Genomic DNA, 12028 nt, shown 5'->3' with positions numbered 1-12028 from the left:
TAGTGCTATTCATATATATATATATATATATATATTTATTTATAATGTACTATTTTTAATTTTTAATTTTAAATTATCCGATAAAATAAATTGAAAAAAGTTAAACAATAAAAATTGATACAAAATATATGAATAACACCACTCAAAATAAATAATTGCTTGATGGAATATATTTACCTGCAGAGTTTCTATGCATCATTTCTACTTATCATCAAAAGGAAGAGAGAATATCCAAACATGAAATTTGAAGATCTTTGACCAATTTTAGTGAGAGCATCAACAACGAAAATTTTCACGGAAAACATGTTTAAAGTTTTCATGAGTTTTTCTGGATACTCTTAGCGATGGTATTGAGATAGTTAGTCACTTGCTCTAACGGGTTCTTCTATAAAAATAAAAATGAAATAGCGTGAGTTATCGTTTTTTTCCTCTAGTTTTATGTGACTACAAGGAGAAGTTTTTAGGTCTTCCATAACTAGATCATGTGACTGTTTAGTAGATAACACAAAATAGAGTCCATGGAAACAAAAAACATGAAAGACAATGTGTTTTGTGTTTATGAATGTACTACCTCGTGATCCGATCATTCAAATTTTAAGAATTTCTCCCACTTATGACATTGCACCTACTTGTCTATTTGTACATAGGGATTGTGGCTACGTCCCACAATATCACAAAAGAGTTTATTGGACAATGCACAAATGATTATTTAATTCAATCGCAGTCTATCTTTAAGCGTATCATTAAATAGACAAATGTCAATTTTAACTCTCGTGAGTCTCGATTTTAACTTCATCCAGTTCCTTCAACCAAATTTTGATAAGAAAACAAGTAAAGCAAGTTTTACCCGAAGTAGTGTAATTGATGAAGTAAATTTCAAAAATTGAAAACAAAACTGCTAAAAATTCTGTGACCCAAATAAGAAAAGTAATATATTTCATGAATATGACTTAAGAATCCCTTTAAATTAGGTTCAATAATTGGAACTGGAAGCCAAATTGAGTCAAAATTACAGTGTCAACTTTAAATCATTCAAAATTTTTAAGGAAAATACCAATTTAAAATCTCTGCAATTTTCCCACCCGCTATATTTCAACGGCAGGGGAATTGTTGGTCCCCCCAATTTCAAAATTTTGATACAGAAAAAGTAAATAATTCAAGAAATAAAAAAAATAAAAGAGAGTTTGGTCTGCATGCTCAAACAAACGGACTCACCGCTTTATTTGCGATGTGTTCTCTGTTTGCAGAGGTGTGTCTCTCTGTCTGTCTGTGACGGATCTCTCTCTCTCTCTCTCTCTCTCTCTCTTTCTCTCTCTCTCTCAACTCTCAACTCTCACTCTCTCATTTTTCTCACTACCCTCTTGCTGCTGACCTCTCTCTCTCTCTCTAACCATCTCTCTCACTCTAAAGTTGGTTGCTTTGAAAGGGAAAGGGCATCGTGAAGTGCATGTGAAGCTCGGTGGGAGATCTGGGTGGGGGACTTAATGATGCAAACGGTTCACTGCCTTTTCTGATTTCAGGTGATTGGAGTGATTCCTTCTTTCCCTTTCAGCTTTTCCCCTTCCTTTAATTAGTTTTTCCTCCTTTTGGATGTTACTTCATGTTCTTTCTATCACAGCAACAGCCATGGTGCTTTGGTTGCTTCTGAGCTTTCTCCAAATGGGTTTTTTTTAGTTGGAAGTTTTGGGTTTTCTTTAATTGATGCATTAAATTTCAGCTGTGTTTTTTGGTGGCTGTTTCTGCTTGTTCTGGGGTTCCATTTGGGTGGGATGCTTTAAAGGTTATGTCTTTGTTGCTGTTTTGATGAGCTGAGGGGATTACGGAGTTGTTCGTCCGGGTGTCGCTGTTGGGTTCGTTGCCTTTCAGTGAGAAATTATGTGTTTTGAGGGGTTTGCTGTTTGTGGAGGGGATGGCGGCGTGATCATTCAAAATGATGTTGTTTAATTTGAAATCGAATGTTATTTTCGTGTTGGAGGATCTTTGATTGATTGAATTTTGGCGGCTTTTCCGACCAGTTAGTGGGGGGATAGCATTGGTGTACATTGAGGGATTTTTGTTGATTTTATGCTGCCATTGTTGCGGAGATTCGGCTGGTATTAAGTAATCATGCGAAACGTGTTTGTTTGTTTCATTAATTCAAAAGAGATTCTGCTATCGGACACGTTGACGGTCTGATCATGACCAGGGCTGTTCGAGATAGGATACTCAAGGATGCGAATGGTGATATTAGTGATCATCTGCGCAACCACATTCATTTGACAAATTGCATTCACTTGAAGAACCATATGCACAAGCGAAGCCCCATATTGGCTGACAGGTCACTTATGAGGGACCTTGTCGTCCTTCAGAGGTCGCGATCTCTCAGGGACCCTTCTGCCAGTCCTCCCTCATGGCATTCGCCTTCCATTCTTGACATGCTTTCCAGAAAAGGTGAAAATGATGCCTTGGTGCGTGAGGGGAGGAGGTCAGTAGGAAGTGAGTATCGAAGGGAAGCCAGGAGGTTATCGGCAGGTTCTCCACCTTTGGCAAGTTTAGTGACACCAAAAGTTGCTCCACGCGAGGCTAATGATGGCAATGGCGGTGTGGCCGGAATAAGTGAACATGGCAGCAAGAGTGGAGTTAAGGATGGTAGGAAAATTAGGAGAGAAGAATCTAGTCAGAAGAGTAATAGGAGTAATATTTTGGGTGGCAATGAGGAACCTCCGCAAGACCACAATGATAATGATTTGACCCATGAAGCTCTTTCTGGAAATTCAGAATCCAAAAGTAGAAAAAGTAAACAAAAGGGAAAGCTCACTCAAGGTGCTCAAATGAAGACTCTCTCTGAGCAGTTGAATGATGTTAGGATGGATAGCGACGATGTAACGTCCTCTGATATCCACCTACCTGGAAGACGGTCCCAACAGGAAAGAATCGCTGAGGAACCGGAGGTCAGCGTTCGGGGATATTGCAGTGGACTAAGTAGGGTAAAAAGGCGGAGATTCAGAGGTGCAAGAAGAAGTCGTGCTTCTGTAGCTTCCAGAGACTTTGGAGCTCAAAATGGTTTATCTGTGGCTTCTAATTCATTAGCTCAAGGGTCAGCTCACCGAAAGTATCACATGGAACAGGGAGCAGATGAGTATGGTGAGCAAAATGTCACAAGGGCTCCTAGAAATGGGTGTGGGATTCCATGGAATTGGTCTAGAATCCATCATAGAGGTAAAACATTCCTCGACAATGCTGGAAGGAGCTTTTCTTGTGGTTTATCTGATTCAAGATTTAAGAAGGGTGGTCTGGCTGCCCATGGTAGAGATATTTCTGACATGCCCGTGACATCTGATAACTCGAGCATTTCTACTAAATCTGAATCTGAGGCACTGCCTTTACTAGTTGAAGCATCTGGATCACAGGCAAGCTCTGACAATGCTGGTTGGGTACATGACTATTCTGGTGAACTTGGTATTTATGCTGATAATTTATTGAAGCATGATGTCGGTTCTGACTATGCTTCCGAAGCTAGATCTGGTGATCACCGCAAATTAAGGGGGCACCGCCGGCGTACGCACCAAAATCTGACACAAAAGTACATGCCCAGAACCTTTAGAGATCTTGTGGGCCAGAATTTGGTGGCACAAGCTCTTTCAAATGCTGTCATGAAAAAGAAAGTTGGGTTGCTATACGTGTTCTATGGTCCTCATGGCACAGGGAAAACCTCATGTGCTCGCATATTTGCTAGAGCTCTAAATTGCCATTCTGTCGATCATACCAAGCCTTGTGGCTTTTGCAAGTCTTGCATCGCTCATGATATGGGCAAGAGTAGAAATATAAAGGAAGTTGGGCCTGTTAGTAACTTCAACTTCGAGAGCATTGTGGACCTACTTGACAATGTGATTGTTTCCCAGCTGCCATCACAGTACAGAGTGTTCATCTTTGATGATTGTGATACGTTGTCTGCTGAGTGTTGGAGTGCCATATTGAAGGTCATTGATCAAGCACCCAGACATGTGGTTTTTGTCCTTGTCTGTTCAAGTCTTGATGTTTTGCCTCACATAATCATATCCAGGTGTCAAAAGTTCTTTTTCCCTAAGCTAAAGGATGCGGATATTATTTACAGTTTGCAATGGATTGCAACCAAAGAAGATCTAGAAATTGATAAGGATGCACTGAAACTTATTTCGTCAAGGTCGGATGGTTCATTGAGGGACGCTGAGATGACTCTAGAGCAACTGAGTTTGCTTGGCCAGCGAATCTCCGTTCCTCTTGTTCAGGAACTGGTAAGTTCTTCGCTGTTCTTTCCTGTTCCTCCAGAATCGCTATGGTTTACTTGTATTTATATATAATGCCTCAATGCTGATTAAAATGCTCGAGCAATTGCGTCTTGGTTGAGGATCCCTATTTTCTGTATTACTGTTCCCAGCACTTTATTTTTCTGTCATTTCTTGAAATGGGATGTTTTAAGTTTTCTTCTTTTAGATTATTAGCATGCGAGCAGTGCCGCTTAAGTATCCCTTTGCGGTAAAAATATTAAGGTGCTGCATTTTCTGCACCTCTTTGCCTATATGTTTTCTTATCACAGTTGCTCGTAACAAATTCCTTTTGTATTCCTTCCTATTTTTGCTTCATGTATGGCGTTACATGTAATATGCAATTTCCATATAAAGATAGAGGAATGCTTTTGAAACCAGCATGATATCGTAATACAATTACGTTTGCTCTTGTTACTTTAGATGGACTACCTGAAGATTTTGACTATGTTTTGCAGGTCGGGCTTATCTCTGATGAGAAATTGATAGATCTTCTTGATTTAGCATTATCGGCAGACACAGTTAATACTGTGAAGAATTTGAGAATGATAATGGAAACTGGTGTTGATCCATTAGCCTTGATGTCACAACTAGCAACGGTAATTACAGATATACTTGCTGGCAGCTATGATTATAGAAAAGAAAGGCGTAGAAGGAAGTTCTTTCATAACCAACCATGTGAGTTGAAAAATTTACTAGATTAATTGAGTAATCCATTTTTTCATTAATAAATGATGTCAACGATGTTCATATTCTGTTTCCAAATATCTGTAACTGTGCATTTCATACAATTCATTTTTCTTCCTTCAGTCTTCACCGTAATTTTAACGTGCTTGAACCACTTTTGGTTATGTGTTATGCCCCTATGGAAACCGCCTTAAATAGACATTGAAAACCCTTGCCCTTTGAAATCAAATGGCTAATTCCTGTTGATTCTTGCCTTTTTTGTGACACTTTTTTAGTCAACTGAAAAACGAATTAACTGGTTGCAGTATCGAAGGAAGACATGGAGAAATTGCGTCAAGCTTTGAAAACTTTATCTGAGGCTGAGAAACAATTGAGGATGTCAAATGACAAGTTAACATGGCTAACAGCTGCACTACTCCAACTTGCTCCTGATCAACAGTATATGCTGCCTAGTTATTCTGGAGACGCAAGTTTCTTTCACAGTCCCTTGGCCTTAAATAATGTGGGCGGAAGGAATGCGGTCAGGAAAGATAGTGTACAAGGTGGGATGCCAAATTATGAGAAAGGTCTGCCAACTAATGTTAGAAATTCTGTAAGTTCTGGGAAAGGTATGATTTCAGATAGAAAACGTCATGCTGCATCGGGTATGGCTTCTCAACAGACGGCCACAGGCTCTGCTGAAATGGTCAGGGTAAATGGGAAGCAAATCCATGGCAAAAGCCATCAAGGAATTGAAGAAATTTGGTTGGAGGTGCTTGAGAAAATTCCGTATAATCGAATTAAAGAATTTTTGTACCAAGAAGGGAAGCTGACCTCAGTCAGTTTTGGTGCAGGTATGCAATAACATATCTACTTATAAACGTGTGCATACACACATTTATCCTTTCGTGATTTATGTCAGTCACCTACGAAATACCGGTAGCAGTGGTTTGTAGGGTTTGGGTTATGGATCCTTAGACATGGACACAAAGTTGAATTAAGTACATGACATTTTATCTTTCAGAAACTTGCCAAGAACTCTCAATTTGCTCCGATGCCACTACTTTTCCGTAATGAGATGATTTATATGCTTAAAGTGAATTGATCATAACTATTCTAATCAAATATCAACACATTAGTAATCCTTTGACATGTTTCCCTTCTTTTGCAGCTCCCACTGCGCAGTTGATGTTCTCTTCGCATATGACTAAATCTACCGCAGAGAAGTTCAGAACGCAGATTTTGCAGGCATTTGAGATTGTTCTAGGGTCTCCCCTGACAATTGAAATTAGATGTGAATCAAAAAGAAATAGTAAAGAATGGGCTCAGATGCCTATTATTATACCAGCTTCAAAGGATGGTTCATCCCATATTAGAGATGAAAATGCAGTCACCACCGATTCCCAGCTCGTGGCCCATGATACCCGTGAATTGGGCACGAGTGAAATTGTTGAAGTAGCTGCTTCTCCTAGGGAAAGCAAGGGTGGCGGTCAAATGCATAACCAAAAGAAATCAACCATGGCGATAATTCCAGAAAAACAACAAAGTCAGAATCAAAGCATTGTCAGGAGCAAGGTGTCCCTTGCACACGTAATTCAGCAGTCAGAGTCGCAACGCAGTGGATGGTCACAACACAAAGCTGTTTCCATTGCTGAAAAGCTCGAACAAGATAATTTGTAAGTAACGCAATTCCGTTTACTTCATCTTCTCGTTTCAAGTAACTTGTAAGTGAGGACATATAGTTGGTTATTTCATAAGCTTCAATATCTTATGCTCCTGATTAATTCTCTTTTATTTGAAATCGTACTGATTCTTTCCAAACCACAGGAGACTGGAATCTCGATCGAGAAGTTTGCTTTGCTGGAAAGCATCTAGACTAACTCGTCGAAGGGTAATTTTTCTAAAATCTCACAGTATTCTTGCAATGAAATTTCTGAGCATGCTGACATTGCTCGTGACATAATATGCAAGGCCCGGGCCTTACTCGTCATTTTTAGACCTAAAGTTTACTCCTCATGCCATACAACTTAGATATACAATTCTATGAAAACGCCGTTGATGGAGAAAATGAATACTAACTAAACACTACTTATACAATGCTCGGGTCTATCGTTGCATCATTTTTAATCGCCATGGTGGTCGATTTGAAGATGAAACTTACGAATGTGTTTCACATGCAGCTTTCGCGGTTGAAGATAAGGGCACGAAGACCGCATTCGTTACTGAAGCTTGTGTCCTGCGGAAAGTGTCTGTCTTCAAGGTCTCCAAGGGTAGCATAAGATAGAAATAGTTTTGGCTATAGCTATAAAGGGTCTATACAACCTCATCTGCATTTCTTGTATTTAGCCATTTTCATTCAGTTCACTAGCTCAATTTATTTCCCTTACATTGAATAAAAGTGATATTTCATGAAAAGATGTAGGGAAACCTTTTTTTTTTTTCTTCAAACTTTTGCAAGTTTCGATTTACTCTTACTATTCCTTCCTCGAGTACTACTATGCAGACCAATTTTTTAGACAAAATTGCTAAGGGGACTCTTCATGAACTTTCCATCGTTTTACCATTTCACATCAATTTTTATGCTAACCTTATAAAACAATGTGCCAAAAGCATGAGATGGTAGAGAGTATGGAGTCTCATTTTTCAAAGTCCTCTTAGCATTCTCAATTTACAAATCATGTGATGTGCTACTAAATAAGAAATAAGCACGTGAATCAATATCTAAGTAATAATACAATTATCAACAACAACGTAATAATACAATTATTAACAACAACGTCATGTTGTTTTAGAGCTATCGGTTTGTTAGGCTCTCGTCAGCCCTATGGAAAATCGAAAATTTTGAAATTTGATTAAAGTCAAAATTCTTTCTGTTTGCACAAGCGATGTAGGGGAGCAAGTGGACGCCAAAACGTCACTGCAGAAGTAAAGGCTTTTAAGCAACTAATAAACATATTTAAACGAACACGAATCTTGATTATAATAAATTAACTGTTTTCGTTAAGCACGATTCTTAAAACGACAAACAATTGGTCTTTTAATTGTTTGTATATAGTTGTTTTGATTGAACCCTACTTCTACTCCAAAAGCGGTATGAAGAGCTGTTATTTTTTGTAGTATTTGTCAACGGTTCTGGTATGAATCCATGGATTCTCGAGTCGCAGTCGTTTTGTTCGGCATCACTCTCTCTTCCCCTCACTTAAATTAATGCTTAATTCTTGACACAATTGGCGTTTGGTCAAGTAATGGGCAATATTATTATTATCTTTCAGTCAGTCACACTTTCAAACTCCGTGTTCGGTCTGTTTGAATTTGGTATAAGAGATGAATCACAAACGAGCAATTTTTCCGAGTCGGAAACACGGCCCGGTGTATAATGCTTGATTACTCACTTCTCATATAATTCTTTCAATCTTTTTTCATTTTAGAATAAAAGCCGAAACCTTTTCTCCCTTTGTTTTCCTTTTGTTTATGTTACTGTCTAGAAAATTATGGTCGTAATTAGCTTCATTTCTACCACGTGTTTTTTCTCATTTTGACATGACGATATTCTAACTTATTGTCACATCCCGTCCGGGGCGGATCACTTCCTGGGATTGCTCCACCACCATAGCACGATATTGTCCGCTTTGGGCTTACCATTCCCTCATGGTTTTGTTTTTGGGAACTCACGAGCAACTTCTCATTGGGTCACCCATTATGTGATTGCTCTAGCCCCCTTCTCGCTTAATTCAGAGTTCCTACGGAACCCGAAGCCAGTGAGCTCCCAAAATGCCTCGTGCTAGGTAGGGATGAGAATATACATTTAAGGATCACTCCCATGGGAGATGTGGGATGTCACATTATAGTCTAACTAGAAGAGAGGAGAATTCGAATAAGTGCCATCGAGACAGCATACGGTTTTAGCCAACTATTTCATTTTCTTCAAGTAACGAGAAAAAACTTAGGCCATCTCTAATCGACCCGGTCAAAGGGTCATAGGGCTAAAAATAGCTTAGAATGACACGAAAACCGTTTCCAACCGAGGGCTAAGTCAAAGGGCTTGTGGGCCCCACCATGCCCAAACCCCCAAATCAGGTCAGCATGTTGGCCATTTCCAGCCATCCAGCCAGCCAGCCCTCCAACTCAGCCAATTTGAATGCCAACAGCTGCTGTTAGGTTAATGTTGGAATTAGAATATTTTTTTTTGGACGAAATTAAAAACAAAATTCTAATTTTTTTCTATAAATACCTACAACATTGAAAATTGAAGACAAAAAATGTCATGTAGATAAGAATCCTATCTAAAATTTGCACAACCAATTATATCTCAACACGTGCCACTCGAAATCCTATCCGAAAAATTATTAAGATTACATAAAGATAAGAAATCTGGAGTGTAACTCACTTTAGCGACACGTGACACTCGAAATCCTATCCGAAAAATTATTGAGATTACATAAAAATAAGAAATCTGGAGAGTTACTCACAATAACGACACGTGTTACTCGAAATCATATTAAAAAAATTATTGAGATTATATAAAGATAAAAAATTCAGAGGCTTATTCATTTGTCACAAGTGACGCTCAAAATTTGTCCGAAAACCTTATTTTAATATGGTAGTTTAATTTAAATAACCATATTAATTTAATTAAAATAATAAATTATGTTTGGCCTATGGCCTTTTGGCCCTCTCGGTTTGAAGATGGTTTTTTGTCAAATGACTATGTTTGGCCTATGACCCTTTGGCCCCCTCGGTTGAAGATGATTTTTTGTCACAGGGCTATGTTTGGCCTATGACCCTTTGACTCCCTCGGTTGGAGATGGTATAAATATGGTCTAGCACTGTTCATTACAATATAATTTCTTACAGGGCTAGAGGGCTAAGGGGAGCCTTTTGACCCTCATGGGAATGGAGATGACCTTACCACTCAGTGTAAGGTGTAAAAGAAAATTTTAACCTTTATATACGTACAATCATCTAAAAAATGAGAAGATTGATAATATTGCGTGACCATATTGTGAAGTTATTGTTTATATACTTTTCATTTAAATTGTGTTGAAAGATAATCTTGAAATGATTAGATTTTGAAACTAATTTCAAACTTGCATTTAAGGTTCCGAGTTTGATTTCTCCTACTCAAGTATTACTCATATTTAAAAAAAGAAAAACTGATTTGAAATTTTATACGTACATTATTAAAGAAGGTATTAGGTGTTGGATATAGAATGGTCAAAATTACTGAAAAATGCCACAAAATCATAGTTTAATAATGAAAAATCAAAATCCAAAGCTCCAAACTTTTGACCCAAAATGAAAACGAAAGCCATGGAACATATATTTTTTATTGTTAAAATTTCTAAATCCTAAAAAGATATTAATCCATTGTTTAGATAATATCACCACCAACTAAGATGGCAATCTGATTGTTTTTGTGCATGTCATGTCGATTTTATGTAACTCGATATAAAATTTTATCCAAAACATAAACAATTCTTATTTTTTTATGAACCATTGTCATTCTTAGTCATACATCTACTGGATTATATATTCGTGCAAGTGATAAATAGTAAAGGAACTATCTTAAAAATAACTATCTAATGGACTCTTTTAAAAGTTACTTTATATAGACTCTCTGCCATTTCACTGGAGTCTCACATTTCCTATCAAAAACTAACTTATTAATGACGCAAAAACACCTGATAAAAATTAAATTATCATTTTTTTTAGGTTCTGATAATTTTTTTTTTTAAATCTCTGCAGTCTGAGCACAATTTTGTATTTTCACTTTTGTTTTTTAAAAACAAAAAAGTAACAACCGGTGACAAGCCACTATTATTCATCTATTTCGAAAATTGAAAAGACTCACAGAAGTATTTCAACCTCTCCTAATCACAAGTCTAACTTTCACACCAACAACAGATTTTCAATCCAAAATCTCTAATTTTTTATTTAAAAAAAAAATCTCATAATCCACCCCTCACTGTTGCAGGGTGAGTCTGTCTGTTGTTTCTGCTTAGTCAACTTGTGTGTTGGACGTTTTCGTCAGAGTAAAAAATTTGCCAGCGTGGACATAAAACGCAGGCTATTTGATGCCCAACTAATAATATTAGTATTAATATTATCCAAATAATAACCCCCAAAGTTCAACGCGCCTAAAAGCTGCGTGGCCCCCACATCTTTAAGTAGTCAACCCTTGAATCAAAAGTCCGATGCCAGTGCTTTACTTCGAGCAAAGCAATCATGCAATACTCTTGCAATTACAGTTTTCTCCTCGTACCCACCATGCTACTCCGTTCAAATCTTGAAGCGTCACGAATACGGTCTAATATGTCAAATGTTATAATATAAGTTGAGAATTACTTTTTCAAGTGTCCTCCACTTACTAATGCATATGATGTTCTGAACACACTAAAAAATGATCATCCGTTAGATTAGAAGTAGATTCTATTGTCTCTTTGGTCCTCCTCCATACCATGTGCTTTTTGGCCACCAAAGAATCAACTTACATGTACCTACAATTGTAGAGTGTACACCATTCATCAAGGTAGGACAAATGTGAAAAGAAAAAAAAATTATGAGAATATATACGATCAACATTTCAAGTTCAAAAGTCAATGTTGTTCTTGTCATTCGAATGAGATGTTCAGTTGTGTCCAGATACAACCATTTAGAACTTACGACTTAGGGTTTGGTTTTTGAATTTTGGAATCCTGACTCTATAGGTCATAATTGAAAAAGAAATCTTAGAAAAACACGTAAAGACAAAGTACCACTTGAATAAAGAGAGATTTGAACGCGAAAAGAATTTGCTTCCGTTTGATCCTCTTACGTATGCGAAATTTAACAACAAATGCTTTTTTTTGTGTTTGTCAATTCTTACTTCATTTGATAAGACAATTACCATATTCTAGACTGTATACGTGCTGCAATTGCAAATCTACGCAGATAACAATCCTAACAACGTCCACATAAAATTGATATAAAGTGGTGGGTGATGACGCTATGTGATAGGGAAATTTAGGGTGATCGCAAAAACTGTGGGCTTCAACTGGCAGTTTGAAGGAAAGGAATCCCAAAAATGGCAGCCAAATTCA

At 37.6% G+C, this 12028-nt stretch overlaps 1 protein-coding gene across 1 annotated transcript; it reads left to right on the top strand.

The window, feature by feature from the left end:
* The first annotated feature begins 1193 nt into the window (after window positions 1-1193).
* LOC137729436 (protein STICHEL-like 3) lies at window positions 1194-7423 on the top strand. The gene is made up of 6 exons (XM_068468379.2): window positions 1194-4253; window positions 4742-4961; window positions 5276-5803; window positions 6121-6625; window positions 6777-6840; window positions 7130-7423. Exons 1-6 carry the CDS (start codon window positions 2178-2180, stop codon window positions 7226-7228), a joined length of 3492 nt encoding a protein of 1163 aa, XP_068324480.2. The 5' UTR covers window positions 1194-2177; the 3' UTR covers window positions 7229-7423.
* Window positions 7424-12028: the final 4605 nt, after the last annotated feature.

This window comes from Pyrus communis, chromosome 10 (genome assembly GCF_041283825.1).
Source record: "Pyrus communis isolate YQ-2024b chromosome 10, ASM4128382v1, whole genome shotgun sequence".
Taxonomy (NCBI): domain Eukaryota; kingdom Viridiplantae; phylum Streptophyta; class Magnoliopsida; order Rosales; family Rosaceae; genus Pyrus; species Pyrus communis.
Note: the sequence above shows the minus strand (reverse complement) of the source record. Positions and strands in the feature narration are given on the sequence as shown.